This window comes from Diabrotica undecimpunctata, chromosome 7, assembly GCF_040954645.1.
Source record: "Diabrotica undecimpunctata isolate CICGRU chromosome 7, icDiaUnde3, whole genome shotgun sequence".
NCBI classification, from domain to species: domain Eukaryota; kingdom Metazoa; phylum Arthropoda; class Insecta; order Coleoptera; family Chrysomelidae; genus Diabrotica; species Diabrotica undecimpunctata.
The window spans coordinates 26,387,755-26,408,201 of NC_092809.1; the positions used below are offsets into that span (position 1 = coordinate 26,387,755).

The 20,447-nt window shown below is 32.8% G+C and overlaps 1 protein-coding gene across 1 annotated transcript in view; it reads right to left on the minus strand.

Annotated features, from left to right (window-relative positions):
• Nucleotides 1-20,447, minus strand: part of Septin1 (Septin 1) — a 51,584-nt gene continuing 31,137 nt past the window's right edge. The window contains exons 4-6 of the mRNA XM_072536933.1: nucleotides 18,466-18,670; nucleotides 11,439-11,701; nucleotides 1-6,450 (exon numbers count right to left, since the gene is read on the minus strand). Of these exons, the coding sequence (XP_072393034.1) occupies nucleotides 6,324-6,450; nucleotides 11,439-11,701; nucleotides 18,466-18,670 (595 nt within the window). The 3' untranslated portion in view covers nucleotides 1-6,323. The remainder of the gene's footprint in view (nucleotides 6,451-11,438; nucleotides 11,702-18,465; nucleotides 18,671-20,447) is intronic.

Consider the following 20,447-nt stretch of genomic DNA (forward strand, 5'->3'; position numbering starts at 1 on the left):
TATATAGGAATTGACTCTTTTATTATGTAAAATACATTACAACCTAACATGTTTATGCTAAATGCATTCCATGTACAAAATTGATTAAATGTAAATATGAAAACTATGGCAACAATAGCTGCAGTTAATTTCAAGTACAAATATAATGCGATTTAATAGAAACAACAAAAATATTACGTAATTTTTACAAAGTTATATTTTTTTATACGCCAGTAAGAGTACCATATAACTTTCAAAACAAATATAAAGTAATGGATTTCAAAGGGCACAAAATCACTTTTTGGAATTACTGTTTCCGGTAGCTTTGACGTTCTGTTAACGTGTACTTTAAAGTTGAATTTAAAAATAACACTTAACATCAAGATTTTTGTTAACCGCTTTAAATAACATTGATAATTTGATTAATTATTCCAAACCGGAGAGTGGAAAGTTACTGTACATGCCCATTAGTTGCCAGACCGTTATTTTGTCACCTGACTTGTTTATTTTGGAGGTTCAATAAGTCTTGCTGAGACGTGAATAAAAAAAGGTGTGTGGTTAGAATAATATAAAAAAGTGTTAGTTTGTCTAATACAGATCAAAATAGACAGGGATGAAGAAACTGGGGCAAGAAAATAACTTAGGAAATAGTTCTCTACCTAAGGGTAAGCCTTTCTGGTTGTTATTGTAACCTTACAATAGTTACTGAACAAGTCTGTTACTGAATTAACAAATGGAAAAGGCCATAAACTACTTGCAAAATAAAATATTTAAATGTGGTACAATTCCAGAGTGGTACAAGATACATTTTTAATCAACTATATAAAGTCTGTTGAACCCAATACAAAATAATAACTTTCTCGGATAGGATGTAAGCCTCAATCTTGGTAAATATTTTCGAGAATACGAGAGTATAGGTGAGCAAATACATTGGCGCATGTAACAGGAATAATCTGATACCTGTTTATTTTGCAAAGAGGCAAAAATAGAGGTTTTAAACAGCTAAAGATCTAAGAACGAAGCTTACAATAAAGAATAAATACAGACTACATAAATTTTGTGTTAAAAACTTTATAATAAACTAAAAAACAAGTTTCTGGCAATTAAATCTATGAATAATTTGATAGAAAAAAAAAACATCCAAACTATATGTCGGTGAAGTACATGCACTGTAACAGCACCATTTTAGGTGTCTAAATACTACTATACTACTTTCCTATGCACAGCAAATACTACTTTCCTATGCATAGCCGAACAGTGTGGTCAAATGAAACAGGTATTTTGCATAACAGGTATACAGAAGATTATATGCAAATTTATGTTTTTTTTTTGTAACGGTTTTGTGAAGATTGGCAAATGAAGACAAGTAGAGGCCAAAAATTCCAACACATCGTGGTATATAGTGAAACAAGTTTATGTATATATGTATTATATAGATCCAACGTGATGCAATTCACCTTCCTCTTTTTTTTTGTTGACAATGTGTGGTTTATTTGTCTTTCTATTTTGTTATAAAATGAAAATAAAAGTTTGAAATATCTTCTAGCCAGGAACAAGTTTGTACATAATTGATTTATATCGAGAAAGAAGCTGTTTATATAATGTGAAACATCTACATTATTATAAAAAAATCCTTTAAGCCTTTTTATTTTCATTGTGAATACGAAAAAGCAACTAATAAATAAGCAAAAAGATAATTAATTTCATTGACATAGGTCAATTTGATCAAATTGTAATCATATATCGTAGATTTTTAAAATTTGAACAAACTAATTATGCTGTAATTACTGTTTGCTCAAATATTGGACCATCTGACACGGATTAATATTTGAAAGAGTGTATGATCAGAATGTACACCGAATTTATAATCTTCTAAAATCAAAAGTCACCAAGAAAGAACAACTTAACATAAAATATGTTCATGTTATGATTGCAATTTTTTTATTCTCCTGAAAAATTGTAAAAAATGACTTACTGTTTGGAATCTAACTCTTCAGGAAAAAATATTCACCTTCGTACTCAACTTCCGTCTTTATCAGCTTTCTTTGCCTAAGCAACTTTTCAGATATGTTTGAGATAAATTATAGAGAGCCAATATATCACATATTTGTAAAATAATACTTCAAATCTACTGGTATCCGATTATTAGATTATTTACAAAATCCTTACATATTTGATTTTGAAATTACCTGCAGCATTTTAATAATGGGCAATATTAACAAGATCATTCGAACTCTATATAATTCCATGTTTTATAGCCTTATTTATACAAAAATACTAACTCACTTTGATAATACATATAAGTATCTTTTTTCGGTAATATAAATGTAACTTTAAAATATTTTACTACGAAATGACTGAATGACTGAAACGTAATAAAATATTTTAATTTGTATATATAAATATAGTCATATAAGTAATAAAAATAGGCAAATATGAATAAAAAAAAATATATAAAACGAATTTCAGTTGACCTATCCGAATAAAATACTTAAATTTTTGGTGACAGGTGTGGATCATCAAAATATTATACCATATCCTTTTTGCCTAAGCTCTTGTCATAATATGTCAATTGTTCTAACGAAGAAATGACATCGAACGAGAACTAGTATAATCAAATGTTATATTACGGGAAGGTAAATAAAATAGTTAACTTATTCTTAATATAGATCATAATATATTTCAACAAACCAGCAACTAGAACAAGTTTCAGATATATTCATCTCCAATTTATAGTATTTATCTATATAAGAGACTCCTTATTACTCATTGCTGAAAATACTTACCGTGTAATTACCTATTACGTTAAAAGGTTACCTTAGTAATGTTATCCATCAATCTAAATCTAAAGTGTGCCGAAATCTAGTCCAGTTAAAAATATTTCACATTAAAAAATATACAAAGGAAATAGCTCTCCTTTTATATATTTTTTTTTTGTGTTTAAAGTTTAAACGTAGAAAAATAACAAACTCATTTACGGAAACAACTTCTAAATAATTTTTCACAGTGTATTTGAAATATATTTAGTTAAAATATCAGCTTAGTGATAGCTTAGTTGTTTTGGGATAAAGGCGGCATTTGCATGAAATCAATATATATGTATACACGTTCTATATAGTTTTCATTCAATGTTTATTTTCTCAGTAATTAATAATAACTAATCTCTTATGTTTGTTGGTCATGGTAAGTATACTCATGTATTTATTATGCTGTACTTATGTAAAATGTTATATGCTCTGAAGCTCAAGGTATGTGTCAAAAGAAGACCTTCAATTAATAGATAAATTTAGACACAGCCTGCAATTTTTTTAATGAACAGTTCTTGAAATTATCGACAAAAAATATAAAATATACACGAATAATAATTTTTTATTACGAAGTAAACAAGATAATCGAATACTTATAATATTATTAACAAGGATAAGAGAGCAGGAATAGGAAATTGTACGTTCAATACAAGTGTTACCTTTAAGGGCCTATCATGCCATATATCTTATCAATATTTTTTGCAGTATTCACCATTATTATTTCGCCATACGTGTGACGTACAAATTGTATTTCTAAAAAACTCTGATGTAAAAAGTTTTGTAACAGAAAATTATGTTTGAAGTTATCTCTATAATTTAATTGCTGTTTTAAAAATTTTCTAAAAGTCCAAATAACAATTTTTTCTCCAAAAATTTTTATATTATATTTTTATTTTCATAAAAGCAATTTTTTAGGATATGGCTGTGAGAATTTCATCGATATATGGTAATTAACAAAGATATCATGTCAAATATTGTTTTATATGTGATTAAACCACAATTGACTATAACGAGAATTAAATTTGACATGTTTCTAGAGCTCAGATATGCAAACATGCCGAGATAATGAGCACAATGGAAAAATGTATCAATAGTCATGAAATAAAGAGACAGTAAAAAAAATCAAAGAAGCAGCCCTCATTTTAATAAATAAATAAAAATGTGTAGCAAATTCATCAATAGAATATAGCAGGCTCTGGTTACCAATACTGAGAGAATAAGTCAGCAATATACCAACATTAATGAGTTAAAAAAGTTTAGAGAGACATCATCTATAATTAACTACAAAAGCACAAAAATATCAGAATTAGATATCAATCCGAAAGTACAACAAAACCTGTCAGAATTTTACTAATACTATGACCATTTGTCCAAAGTATCGAGACCAAGTAAGTCAACTGTCAAATTGTTATTACCACGCAGCTGCAATTTATAAACCCTTTCAGGTTAAATCTATTGTTTTACATTAAAAAAAATTTTACATTAAGAAAAACGATTTTTTGATTGGTAACCGAAACATCAAAAACAAATGTAAAAAGTAATTCACCTTACAATCAATTGTGGTTTAAACCCATATAAAACAGTTTTAAAACCTCTTTAAAGATATCATGAAAATACAATTTCACTCGATATGGTAGCTGGTGATCAAATAGTCGTTGAAAAAGACATAAGAAAATATGATAATTCTAACAAAGTTCGTCATCGATTATCTCGATCGAAGTAATTCAACGTGCAACGAATTTACTCATTCATTCACGTTGGCACCTTCAACACATATTTATTTAGTGCATTAGTTTCTAAAGGTCGTTTAGAAAGATAAATGGTAGATTAAAAGTAACAAATAAAACAAGTTACAAGGAACTTTAAAGTAAATGATTGTTTGATATTCAATTAGATAATCCAATCCAAGTTAAAATTTATATAAAGAAACTGAAGATGACAGGCATGCCTTTAAGAGAAGGCTGCTTTTACAAGCATTGATGTTAAGTGGAAATGAAATAATCAAGTTTGAACTATATAATTATGGGGTTGAATCGTGGACGCTGATTCAAGAGGCGATAAGATTTAACTCCTTTGAGATATGGACATATAGAATTCTGAAGATTCCATTGATGGATCACGTTACGAACGTTGAACTAGAATGAAAAGACGTTGAAACGACAATAAGAGAAAGAAAAATAGAATATCTCGGACACACTCTAGAAAATCCTAAATAAGAGCAACTGTATAGTGATAATGAGAGAAAATTTTTAGGGAGTTTGAAATTGGAAAAGATTTTCAGAAAGAGTGTTTCCCATTCTGCATTTTATTTAATTTAACTGTTGAAAAAATCATTAAAAAATTGTATAGCAACTCTTTAATAAGACGACAAAACGACTTCCTTATGCTGACTATATCGATATTTTAAGCGAGTACAAGATCGAAAAGAACTGAAAGCGTTATTGTTGAGAAGAAAACAAAGTGTATGGTTATTAGCAGAAATTTACAGATTAACATAGAACCACTAACCCTCAACCAACAAGAATTTAAGGGCGTTGAAAATTTCAAATATTAATAATTCGTTTATCTTTAATTAATTTGAGATACGGAACACATCAGATCGGTAAAAACACATATTCTGTCGTTCAGCTTTTGATCACCTCATAATTAACTAATTGGAAAAAAATAATGAGAATCTACCGCACAATACTCAGGCCAGTTGTGTTATATGCTAATGAAACTTGGGCACTTATGAAACTCGCACAAGCATAGTATATTGCTAGTAAAGGAAAATTATCCGACAATCAGTTCTGTCGTGAGCCAAGAGGTAAAAAAACTAGAATGATACAGTTGGGTCACCTGTAGCGCATGATCGAAGACGAACAGAACAATGGCGTCTAAGAGGTAGAGTAAGAATTGGACGTCTAGATGACGTAGAAAACGATCTTTGTAAGAGGATAGCGACAAGTCCAGGGCCGAGTCGATTGGAAGCTCATTGGATAATGAATCAAAACAACATAAGGTATTCACTGTATGTGTAAACGCGTAATTATACCAAGAGATTTATTAGGTTTACTATTTCATACAGGCAAATTTCTTTAAAATTCCAATATTTGGAAACAAATATAGACTTGGAAACTTATAAGTTTTTCACAATACCCCGACCTATACATTTTACGTTATAAGAATATATCAAGGTGATGCCATTCATTAAATCAGGATGAGATATGTCGCATGAGTAGTCAAAAATAAACTGAATATCCACTGCCTTGATAAAGAAATATAATTACATGAAGTAATATTCCTCTGGCTGCTAAAATATATGCGTAAAAAAATGCGCGCTACATTTTAATTCAAGAAATAATCAATTAATCAACTCATATCAGATCTTACGTAATTTTTAACAAACAAAACTTAATATTAATTTATTGTCTCACCTTAACATGTAGTTGTTAAACTGAGATCTAATTAATATCAAGAAACTCTTAATGAACATGGTTGACGGTATAGGCAATTTCAAGATATGTAAACCTTAACACATATATTACAAAGTACAAATTACTGCGTTGTTTGTTGCATTTTGGCTTGCATTGCGGCTATCATCTCTTGCATTCTCTTCAGCTCAGCTTCTTTTTCTTGCAGAATCCTATCTTTATCACCAACTGGAGCTGCTTTTTCATCCCCACTAAAAATAAAGGCAAACATTGAACTCATATAATCATTGGTGATAACTAAATTTCGTCTGGTTTTTTAATTAAACGTAACTTCAAAAAAATTGAATCTATATAAACAAAACTAACGGTACAACATATCCAAAATACTACAATCAGAAGTTATATTGGCTCTTAGATCCAGCCCAATTGTAGGGATTCATAGTGACGCTTTTTCAAACGAAATGTTATTATAATACTATCTCCAATAGGAAGAATTTCGTTTCAAAGACGGATTAACCAAATTCAATTGATTACTACTGATGTACTACTCTGGTAACGATACCCCTAAACACAATCATGGAGTTGGAATAATCGTTGCACCTCGTTTAAAATCGTCAATAAAATCCTACATTGCACTATCAGACCGAATGATTCTTTTACAGCTGTATGCGTCCCCATTTGATTTGAACATAATACAGATATACGCACCTACAGCTGACAAAGAGGAAACAATAATGGAAGACTTCTACGAACAACTAGAAATCTTAATTAAGGCAACCAAAAATAATGAAATAACACTTATAATGGGAGATTTCAACGCGAGAGTAGGACGAGGCAAAACAGGAAAGGTAGTGGGAAACTTCGGACTTGGTGAAAGAAACGAAAGAGGAGATCGTCTAGTTCAATTTTGCCAAGAACACAACCTAGTACTTACTAACACTCTCTTTAAGCTCCCGCACCGTAGACTCTATACCTGGAAATCACCGGCAGACTCACCTGGTAAAATAATCAGAAATCAAATAGATTATATCGCTGCACCAATCAGGTTTAGAAACTCCATCAAAGCCGTAAAAACGTACCCGGGTGCGGACGTAGCATCAGACCACAATCCGGTGGTATGTAAGTTTGAAGTAAAGTTAAAAAAACCAAATGCAAAGAACAGGCCCGAAACGCTAGATATTAGGAAGCTTTCCAACAATATTATTAAACAACAGATGCAGGAGAATTTAAATACCGAAATATCAAAAATCCTTAAAAATAACAATGAACCGCTGGAAAAGTGGAGTGAAATTAAAGAAGAGATTAGGACTTCAAGCTCTAAGTTTTTACTACCTGATAAGAGAAAAAAGAAAGACTGGATGACTGCAGAAATCCTTGACATGATGGAAGAGAGACGGATTATATAAAACTAAAGATACTGCCAAATACCGCGAAACCCATAGACGAATTAGAGCTGAGATAAGAAAATCTAAAGAGAAATGGTTCTCGGAGAGATGCGAAGAAATCGAACAGTGCGAAAAGGTATACGACTATCACAATATGCATAAGAAGATAAAGGAACTCACAACAAAGAAAAGCTACAATATTTTATCGAAAGGGCTATGCGATGATAATGGAAATCTACAACTAGACCCCGACAAAATAGTTAGAATCTGGGAAACTTATGTGGAACAACTGTTTAATGATGACCGTCCTAGTGGGTATACACTGAGCAATGATGATACTGGCCCTTCTATTCTAAAATCAGAAGTGGAGAATGCTATAAAGGGTCTTAAAAATAACAAAAGACCAGGCAACGATAACGTATATGGGGAAGTATTGAAAATGCTGTGCGAAACAAACAGTGAATTTCTAGACTCACTCGTCAGACTCTTTAACAATATTTATAACAGCGGGGAGTTTCCTGAAGACTGGCTAGAGTCAACTTTTGTTGCCATACCGAAAAAACCAAAAGCAAAGTCTTGTGATCAACATCGGATGATAAGTCTAATTAACCACATTTCGAAGGCATACACCAAGGTTATTTACAACAGAATAAGCAAAAAATGCGAGGATAACATTGGAGATTCGCAGTTTGGGTTTCGGAATTCTCTTGGGACAAGAGAAGCACTTTTTAGTCTACAGGTACTTATCCAGCGCTGCAGAGATATGAACAAAGACGTGTACATATGCTTTATAGACTACGCAAAAGCATTCGATAACGTAAAGCACGAAAAGATAATTGAAGTTCTCCATAAGATCGGAGTCGACCACAGAGACATTCGAACAATAGCGAGTCTCTATTGGGGCCAAACAGCTAAAGTGAAAGTAGGATCTACATTTACCAATAAAATTGAGATCAAGAAAGGGGTACGACAGGGCTGTATCTTGTCTCCTATACTCTTTAATATATACTCAGAAGAAGTATTTAAGACAGCGCTGGAGGAAAGCACAGAAGGCATAAAAATAAATGGAGAAATAATTAATAACATAAGGTATGCTGATGATACTGTGATTCTAGCAAGTAGCATGGAGGAACTGAGTTGCCTAATGAGTAAGATACAAAAAACAAGTGCACAATACGGACTCAGACTAAATATCACAAAAACCAAATGGATGTTAGTAAGCAAAACCCAACAACCACCACAGCAACTGATATTAGACGATGAAAGAATTGAACACGTGGATTCGTACATCTACTTGGGAACAACAGTTAACTCAAATTGGGATCAAGCGAAGGAAATACGTATAAGAGTAGAAAAGGCAAGAGCATCGTTCACTAACATGAAGCAAATTTTCACCTCTAAAAGCCTCACCCTACCTCTCAAAATTCGACTTCTGAAATGTTATGTATTCCCGGTTTTGTTATATGGAATGGAGGCGGGGACAATGACTGCAACATTGATGAAAAAAGTAGAGGCCTTCGAAATGTGGGCTTACCGACGTATATTACGTATATCCTGGACTGAGCACGTGACCAACGAAGAGGTACTACGCCGGATAGGTAAAGAGAGAGAGGTAGGAATAAGTATAAAGAAAAGAAAGTTGGAATACTTGGGTCACGTTATGAGACACAATAAATATAGAGTACTACAACTGATCGTCCAAGGGAAAATAGACAGCAGAAGTGGTCCAGGGAGGAGAAGACACTCGTGGCTCCAAAACTTGCGGCAATGGTTCGGATTGTCATCTGCTGAACTATTCAGATCTGCAGCAAACAAAGTCAGAATAGCCATGTTGATTGCCAACGTTCGGAACGGACAAGGCACATGAAGAAGAAGAATTGATTAAAGATGTAAAAGAAAAGAGGGAAACTATCATTTGCCTGTCCGGGAAGAATATGGGAGCTACAGAATCCGCATGAACTTTGAGCTCTATGAATTAATTAAACACGCCGATACAGTAAAGCTTGTTAAATCTCACAGAATTCGTTGACTTGGCCACTTGCTTCGAATAAGCAATGAAATAAATACAAAAGATATCACTGATTGGAGGCCGGCCAAAAATAGACCGCGAAGCCGCCCTAGAAAGCGTTGGTTAGAGATTGTCGAGGATGATCTAAGGATTAGGGGAGTTCGGAATAAAGAATAGTCGCCAATTAGAGAAGGGAACGGAATGCAATTATTTAAAAGTCCAAAACCCACAGAAGGTTGTTGCGCTAGAGGAAGAAGAAGATTATAAGAAACGGCATGACTCAGTAGACAAAATTTTTCACCAAGAACTAGCCTACAAACTGGGGCTTCTCCAAATCACTTATCTCCCTTTAATATCAATACGTTCATATTAACTCCCTTAATATCAACTAGTGGCACATAGTAGACCGTATCTCATACTAATTTAAAAAAACTAATTAGACAACATTAATTGATACAACGAGAAGACCCTTAAGTACTGAGATACTGATATTTTGAGATACAAATAAGGAGACAATGAAGAATGGAAAGTACCCGGACGATACCTATTATTCTCTCTACCACTGGAGTTATTCTATAAAATCGTGCAGAAAGTGAAACTGTTCTCAACATCAGATGCATAAGAAAATGTTTGAGGGATACTCCGGCGTACCAGGTAACCTAGCGCTCGATAACACGCAACGAGTCCCACCAGAACTCAATCCTCTTGATACCGGAAGTATGTGAGATGAGTGAATCATTCTCTTAGAGAGAGTGAGGGTCGTATATCTTAAATATTTATAAAAATAAAATAAATTAGTGAGTTGGAGAGAACAGTTCTGAGAGAAACGGAACAAGCGAAGAGTTGATATAGGCGAAATTTTTCTAGCAAAGCTGTAAATAAAAAAATAACATAGGAAGTTATGAGAAATCAGAAGATTACAAAATAATAAGAATAAATAAGGAGGAAAATATATTATCAAAAAGCAAAAATATGACACGATCCCCAAATAAGACTAGCAAAAAAGCTTATAGCTTACAAGTCGTATAGCTTAAATCCGAATAAAAATAAAATAAATTAGTGAGTTGGAAAGAGCAGCTCTGAGTGAAACGGAACAACGGAAGAGGAAATAAAAAAAAACATGTTAGGGAGTTATAATCAATCAGATGATTACAAAATAATACGAATAAACGAGTAGGTAAATATTTTATCGAAAAGCAAAAAAATTACGTGATCCTCAAATAAAGCTAGCGAAAAAAGATTAGGAACTGGACTTATTAATAGAAATGATTAAAGAACTTAAAACAGAAACTAGATAACTGAAGAACGAACACAAGAAGATTCGAAAAGAGTTCAGAAATATAAGAACGGAAAATGAACTGTTAAGAAAAGAAAACCAAAAAAAAGAAAGAAGGGAACAGTGCCCTTACGTGATATTTTACCACGGAGCCAACTGTCCGCCATGGACCAGTAATTTTTGGACGAAAAAATTTTGGCGCCATCTTTAAAATAGAGGAACAATGGAAAAAAAATGTAATCTTCTAAAGTTGTAATATAATATAAAAAAGTTTGATTGCCATGTATAATATGTAGATAGATACAAAAAAAAGTGTTGCAAATGTGTAATTTTTAGCATTCTAGACGGTAATAGTACCATACGTAAAGTAATAGTAAGCATATTAAACCTTAACATTTTATCTTCTAATGTGCATTTATTTATTGTTCGCTTGTCTGCTTGTCATTTCTTATTTTTCTGTTATATTCCCAGATCCCAAACCATCTATTGTTAACTATATGTTTAACCGAAGTTGTTCAACGTGTTAAAGATGATTAAATAAAGTTTTTAAGCGCCTAGATAGATACTTACGGATTTCTCTTAGCTACGGGACCCTCTTTGGCCAATCTTTCAGATCTGTAGTTCTCATAATGTACTTGTTGCGTAATCTCCTGGAGATCTTGCATGTGCGTTATTAACATTGTTCTTAATTTGATAAAATCACAGTGTTCGGGATTTTCAACTTCAACTACTCCCCATGGATACAAGCGTCCTTTTACCTTTCGTCCCCTTACTTCTAATTCGGTGTTTGCTCCACAAACAGCGAAAGGAACAGCTTGTTTTAATTGACGTACCTACGAAAATTTCAATTAAACAAAAAATAAGAGCAGTTTTATTGATTTGTTTTTGCCATTTCAAAGAAATGTGGCATCTAAAATAAAAAATTTTAAACTTTCATTACAAGACAGTAAAAATATTACAGTTAAGTCCATGGTTCTTTACCCGTGTGTCATTACTACCTGGCGAGATAAAACACATACTTTTTATCTAGCACCATTGTCTTCCACGCATGGAACTAAAGACAAACCAGCTATACTCGGTTCGCTATTCCCAGTCCGAACTGTCTAGTGAATTTAGAAATTATTTTTTTGCGAAGTTAGTTATTTTTGACAGACTAAAAGTGGCTGGAAATTACTATACAACCAAGCACACGTACTCATAGCCAATATTGATAGTAAACAAACTAAATAGTAAATAAAATAGAACTTTGCGAATTACCGACAATCAATATTTATTTATCTGCACCATATAATAAATAGTTATGTTAAATTATAACAACTAAAATATATTTTTTAAATATATACTACCCAAAATTTGATGGGTTTAGTATACACTTCCACTATTTAGAATAATTCTTTTTTTAAAGAAAGAAGTCTGCAATAGTAGGATACTTGAGCTATTAATACTTCTTCTTGCAGTACCGTCTCCTATCGGAGGTTGGCTACCATCACAGCAATCTTTACTTTGTTGGCTGCAGCTCTGAACAACTGTATTGAACTGCACCCGTACCACTTCCTTAAATTTCGCAACCAGGAAATCCTCCTACGTCCCACATTTCTCTTTCCCGAGATTTTTCCTTGGATTATGAGTCTAAGCAGAGAGTACTTTTCTCCTCTCATTATGTGGTCCAGATATTCCAGTTTTTTCGTTTGTATAGTTTTTATGACTTCGCATTCCTTCCCCATCTTCAGCAGAACATCTTGATTTGTTACTCTTTCTGTCCATGGTATTTTCCATATTCTCCTGTAACACCACATCTCGAATGCCTCAATGTTTTTGATGTTTATCTTTTTCAGTGTCAAGGCTTCCATGCCGTACAGCAAAACACGGAGAAAACATAGTAGCACCTTAACATTCTCGTTCTTAAGTTTATATTTATGTCTAGGCGGCATAGGAACTTTTTCATTTTGACAAACGATTGTCTCGCTATCTCTATTCGCCTCTTGATTTCTCTTGTCTGGTCATTAGTATCAGTGAAGCAAACCCATAAATATTTGTAGGACGTAACTCTTTCAACTGGCTGATTATTTATGGTTAAATTCACATTGGTGTATAGCTTCTTTGTTACAATCATGAATTTAGTCTTTTTGATGTTCAGTTTTAGACCATACTTATTGGTATGGGTGTTTATGTTTTCCATCAAAAACTGTAAATTTGCTAGGTTATCTGTTACTATTAGCGTGTCATCAGCGTATCGTATATTGTTAATTAACTCTCCGTTAATGTTCATACCAATGTTTTGCTCTAGGAGCGCTTCCTGACATATTGTTTCGCTATATATTCAATAATAGTGGAGAAAGCACACAACCCTGACGCACACCTCGACGAATCTCAATTTCTTCGGTTAACTCATTATCAACTTTGATTTTTGCTGTTTGTCCCCAGTACAACCTGGATATGATGTTGATGTCGCGACTGTCGATGTTTTTGCTTCTTAGGATTTCATACAGCTTTTGGTGACTGACTTTATCGAAGGCCTTCTCAAAATCTATGAAACCTACGTAGAGGTCTTGGTTTACATCCAAACATCTTTGCATTAACACACTCAGACCAAACAAAGCTTCCCGTGTTCCCAGTCCACCTCTGAATCGAAACTGTGTGGCGCTTATGTCCTCTTCTAATTTATTATATATTCTTTTGTGAATTATTTTTAAAAATACTTTTAGTGTGTGGCTCATCAATGCTATAGTTCTGTGGTCTGAACACGTTATTCGTCTTCGGGATTGTGACAAAAGTAGAGGAGAGCCATTTCTTTGGTATGATGCCTGTTCTATAAATTGTGTTAAAGAGGTTCACCATTATTTCAAGTGCGTCGTCGTCTATTAGTTTCAACAATTCTACAGGAATTTCATCTGGTCCTGCAGCTTTACCCCCTTTTGTGTTCCTTATAGCATATTCTACCTCGCTTTTTAGGATTTCAGGCCCTGTTGTGTCGTCTGTAGGTTCTGCCACTGCTATTTCTGGTCTTTCGTCTGCAAAAAGTTCTTCAATGTATTCTGTCCATCTTGCCAGTTTTTCATTTAAATCTGTAATTATTTTACCTTTTTTGTCCTTTACTATGGACGCTTGTATCACTTTTTTACCTGTTATTTCCTTGATCTTTTTATGCATGTTAAAGCTATCGTACTTTCTATCTCCATTCATCCATTTATTCTCTACATTGCCTGTGTTCCTATTTTTTGCAGCGATGTTTCTAAAATTGTTGTTTACCTGTTCTCTTGTCCTTTCCAGTATAGTTGCGTTTTTCAGTTGCTTAACGTCTATCTTTTGTTTAACTGCACTTTTCTGTAGTTTCTTGAATCTTATATTTACTACAGCCACCACCGGATTGTGATCCGATTCTATATCAGTGCCTGGATAGGTTTTTGTAGACGTGATGGATATTATTACTGAGAAGTAGGAATTGTTGTGTTGTAGGTTTCCGACAATGAATCTGTCAAAATATGCCCGAGCTAAGCGAATGGAGTATATCTGTGGCAGTCAGTTTCTTGTATTTTTTGCTGTTGTTTTGTCCTGTTTTTGCATTTAGAAGATATTTATATTACACAAACAGTTGTTTTACAACTAATTTGATATTGGAGTTTGAAACTTTATGATAAGTGTATTTTATTTTGCCATTAATTTACATACAAAGTTAACCTCATTCACACAGTTAAGCAATGGTTTTGTTTAGGTTTCCGCAAAAGTGAAAGAAAAGACAAAAAGAAAATATTTTATTGATTTTTTTTAGATTATGCCTGGAAAAACTCTAACCTCACAAGCACAAGAACTCGTTTTAAGTTTAATCGAGTACTTGAATTAGAAAAAGGGAATGTGGGACCATTGCCATCTGTTTAAGAAGTACAGAAAGTAAAATTTTCAAATGTGCACTATTATGCAACTTATACGACAAGCGTATATATTATTATTATTTATTTGACAACTTTATTTTTAAATAACAACATATTTATAATTAGGAACTTTTTATTTTTGTTTTTTTTTTTAATTTCAATTAAAAATATTGATAATATTTTACTGTTGTTTTAGAGGGTAGCAGCTGCACTTAAATTGGTAAGAAAAACAGTATGCAATATACGAAAAAGAAAACTACTGATTTACCTAAGGGCAATAAAAGGGCAATTCGAAATACAATATATAATATGTACCAGGATAGTATTTAAAACAACTTTCTGTTGAGAATTAGGAGTAGGACTTGACATGTTACAGTAATATATTAAAATAAATAACTCTTTAGAGAAAGATGTAACCCGTGAAGCGTTTATCAATGAGCTGCAGGCTAAAGAAATTGTTCCTACAAGTAAAACATGCTTGAGTAGAATATTAATAAGATTTGGGCTTTAAATTTGAAAAAGATGATCATCGAAGAGCTTTAATTGAACGAACTTATATTGCAGCACAACGAGCGTGTTTCTTACGAAAATACATAGAAAACAGAAATAGTACATATCCACGAGTTGTATTTTTAGACGAAACATGGATTTGTTCTAGCGGAAATAAAATGATGTCGTGGTAGGATGACAACAGCAGAAGTGTACGTAAACCAGATGGTTATGATGGAAAATGATTTATTGCGGTTCATGCAATATGCGTGTAAATAAATGGATACGTGAACATGTACACAAGTGCTTAGATTGCCACCCTATCACCCAGATTTTAACGCTATCGAATTAGTATGTGCAGATTGCAAGACTTACTATAATACTATATTGGCAGAGATGGATATAATCATGTTTTAAGTAAGTGGAAGGAAGCAATATGTGTAATATTAATATCGAACCTATAATAATTAACATTGGAAATAACAGTTCAGATTCTGAAGGTGATGAAAATGAAATATGAGAAACGAAAAGCATATGTTCAAAATCTTGCAACAATATTATTTGAACTAAATAATGTTTCATTATTTAAATAATTTTATAGTTACCTATTACATCAACACACTGTAAATGTTATTGTATATTTAACTATATTTTTTTTATGAATTGTTTATTTATTAATCACTAATGTTACTAAAAGAATTTATTAAGCTACTTCAAATATAGCTGTAATTCTGCACCAAAATTTTAAAGAAAAACCTAACATTTTACATTCTATTCATTTGATAACGTCAAATTCTATAATATAATCCGTGATCGAAGCAATCCCCATTTTCTGTCACTTGCTGTTACGTTGAGTAAATTTCCGACTTATTTCGTACGCTATAAATGATGACCCACGGGTAAAAAACCGTGGACTCAACTGTAAGTAAATTATAATTGGGACTTTTTGCCGTCACTTGCCTCTATCGTGCTATTACACCCTGACAAATTTCATGTGACACTAAAAGCCTTTATCAGAAGCACTCCCGACGAGGAAATTACAAAATAGAGCAGTTTTTTTTCGCAACTTTTTCCCCAAAAAATTGTGATGGTGAAAGAATCAATACAGCAGTGATCCCAAAAATTACCCGGGCCCAAAACGGTGTCCTGAAATGAAATAGGCCCCATAAAAGATGCTCTAATAAAAACTTCTTGATGGAGTTTAATGAAAGAACAGGGTCATCTCACGACAAACTGCCAGAGTAAGCCACCAATTCTGTGGATTATATATTAAAAAAATTGTCTGCAGTGTCTATTAAAAGGAAAGTATTGTAATTTTTAAACATTGAGACGGCCCTGTTTCTGAAGCTTGTGCGCATATAGCCACAGCGCAAGATGTACTTGACTTCTCATCAAGCCCTCAACGGGCAAGGTGTATTAAAAAGGTGAAATGAAGGTCATTAAATAAAGTCCGTTTGTTCGACATTCCTCAAATTAAATTAGTAAGTGTAAGTAAGTGTCTTTCGGAGCATTCCCTATGTAATAGCTCCACATACTCTAAAGAAATTATAAAAAGAGCTCTCGAGGAAAAAACAACTAAAATAATGGGCAACAAACGATAACTCCAAAGAAATTAAAGTTCGAATAGAAAAAGAACAAACTTCAATAAAACGAGAAAGATCCTTTATAGAAGAGAACTAGAATTAGACTTGAGAGCTAAAAAAAAAAGCTTAAAGCGTTCGAAATGTGGATATATAAAAAAATGCTAAAGATAACTTGGACCGAACATGTAACAAACAACGAAGAAATGAGAAGAGTTAATAAAATAATGGCAACCATTAAAACACGAAAGCTGCATTACCAGAGGCATTTTATGGGTGGTGAGAGATAAGACGTGCTTCAATTGATTATACAAGGGAAGATCCAGGGCCGGAGAACTATAGGAAGGAAAATAATCTCATAGCTGCGTAACTTAAGTGAATAGTATGGATATACATCAATTGAACTGTTCAAAACTGTCGCATCTAAGATCAGAATAGCTAAGATGATTGCCAACCTTCGACTATTATCTATATTTACCCTAGAATAAACAAAAATGAAAATCACTATTACTTAAATGTACAAAAATGAAAGAGAAAAAGAGTTATAGACAAAATAAGGTATATTTTCTGAGACTGCAAGAAAAATGAGAGTCTATAAAGCTCTAATGTTAACAGTATTTATTGCTCCCCGTTTATTTAATTGATACCCTTGGTAGAGGATGAAATTGGAGAATATGATAATACAGTAGACTCCCTCTATAACGAGAACTGAAATGGCAGACTAATTACCTCGTTATAAGCGGATTTCGTTATATCCAACAACAATAATATTGTGCATACATATGAATATGTAGTTTTCTAAAACATTAACTTTCTATAGTGAAGCCATTCGGAGCAATATAAGATGCTAATAAATATTGTTTGAATGGCGTTTTTACAACAAAGTTGTTTACTTTTATTGTCAATGAAATGCATTAAAACAAAAAAGAGTTGTTTACTTTTACTGTCAAGGATATACGTTAAAACAAAAAATCTGTATTCTGTAAATATGTATAAAGCGTATAAAGTTATTTTGTCATTTTTGACTGCTTTAAATTGTCCAGTATTCTATCTATCATATTTTCTAAAGATGTGAAACAGTTTTATGCTTCTTCATTTGCGTTTTGTCCTTGGATAAAGTTTCTGACAACCTTTAAAACACTTTCCACATCTTGTCTATTAGGACCCATATTATTAGGTGTGAATGGTCAACCCAATACAATGACACTTGTGAATCATAAATTTTACATTTCCGACTAAGAATCATAAATTGTAAGAAGTTTATTGCGGGCGGCCCGCAGTTAAAAAGGGTATTTATTTATAGCTACGGCCGGGCCAAAACGTAAAAAATACGTTTTTCAATCTTATTTTCTCTCGTTATAAGCAAATTTACCTCGCTATAAAGGGTTATAGTTTAATAGAAATTTCACGGGACATCTAATGTACCTCGTTATAAGCGAAACCTCGTAATAACCGTGTTCGTTATAAAGGGAGTATACTGTATAATAAGAAAACTAGAATGAAGACATGAAAATGAATAATATTCCGATGGTTAAAACAATATCTATTTTATCAAATGCGAACTATCCATAGAAGTTTAAATCTGCGATATGTTAAAATAATACATATGGCTTTGTAAATATGCTTGTACATATGCTTTTTTTCAATGCGTCCTATTACCTGTTCCTTATATTCCTCATCTTCATCCGAATCACATTCAGGAAGGGAATATATTCTTATTCCGTTTTGAGCAATTTCATCCAGTACAGTTTTCTTTAATTTCTGCATTTCTTTTTTTGTTAAAACGTCAGCTTTGGCAATCACAGGAACTATGTTTACTTTATTATGAAGCTTCTTCATAAACTCTATATCTAAGGGTTTCAACCTGCAATTAAAAATAATGAGTCATTAGTCATCCTTAGTAATTCAGCCCAAACGATGACACAAAATGCAAAAATTACATAAAGTACGTATTGATACATATTGATAAGAATTAGATGACGACATTCTTATAAAAAACGTACAAGCCAAAAAATTAGAAATGTATAGGCATTCAATTATTAAGTTCTAATTGCCAATCACTTTACTTGATTACTTGACAATCAAAGTGAAAACAACTTATATTTATTTAAAAAATATATCTTCAGAAGCAGAAATTGTTGGAACAGCTTTGACCCAATATTAAACCTTTGGCGGAGGCAAAGGTGAATGACATAAAAAGTTTTCTACATCTGATTCCTGATGATGCTAAACCTTTTTACGTAAATTTTGAAAATTCGAAGATTATATTAATTATGAGCCACTTACATGAAACATTTTTAAAGGTCCTTGAGACAGGTCAGGAACACATTTTTTCGACAATTTCGAATATTTTACTTTGACCCCTAAGAAAGAGTAAGAATCAACCAACATTTTTTATTGGCAATGCGGTCACCTAGGATATGCTTCGAAAGCCTTTGAAATTTCCTATACATTAGTCTATAAACATTTAAATTCAGTTTAATACTATTGTTACGATAAATATACTGGCCTAACTTTTATGACTAATTATTCTGTTTTATTGTAGAAATTTCGGTGGAAGTCTAGATTCAAATTATGGTGAATTCTCCAACTTGATGTTCTCGACTATTCCAGTATATCAGGATTTCGTATATAAATACAACATTTTTATATGGAGAGACGGTTAATACTCAAGACCCGCGCTCGCGAATTTGTACGTCCGGATATAATAAATTATTGTCAGATAAGTTAATATAAATAAAGAAATAAATTAAATCCGTAAGTGTTATAAATATTGAACCTTTTAATAAATTCACAACAAATGGTGTCAGAGTGGGATCGAACATAAATTAGACTTATAATAATAATACAAGTGAATACGTAAAATAAATTGTGAAAATGGCTACGATTTATGAGCTCACAGTGACGAATTTAAGAAGACATCTCGAAGACAGAGAATTAGCTTCTACCGGAAAAAAGGCTGAGTTAGTCCAACGACTAAAGAACGCTTTGCTAGAAGAAGGTCTAGATCCAGAGACTTATATATTTGAAGATGCTGTCATCTCGTCGATTTCGAAATTGGAGAACAAAGTTTCTGACGATATTTCGAAAGTTTCTTCTGATGTAGCCAAAGTTTCCGGTGATATCGCATCATTAGAGAACAAAGTTTCTGGCGATATTTCGAAAGTTTCCGGCGACATCGCTTCTTTAGAAAGCAAAGTTTCTAACGAGATTTCTTCCCTGGAAAGCAAAGTTTCTGCTAACATCTCTTCAGAAATCTCTAAAGTCACTTCTGAGATGTCTGCCCTGGACGATAGAATATCTTCGTTAAAAAACCAAGTTGCTGCCGATAAGTTGGCCTTCGAAGAAAAGATTAAAGAGATGGAAAGGAAGATGGAAGAAACAGGGACAGCAGAGAGAGGTAACAATCCGATTACAGTGGAGATAAAAGAAGACGAGACGAAATTTAAGTTGGAGACACGGCCGAAATTTGAAGGAAGTGGAGGTTCTATTCATGTTAAAGTCCCAACTTTCGACGGAAAATCATCATGGAACAACTACATGAAACAGTTCGAATCAGCCGCAAGAGCAAATGGATGGTCTGAAAAAGAAAAGGCTGTAAACCTGACTATCGCTCTTCGAGGAGATGCCTTAGATGTGCT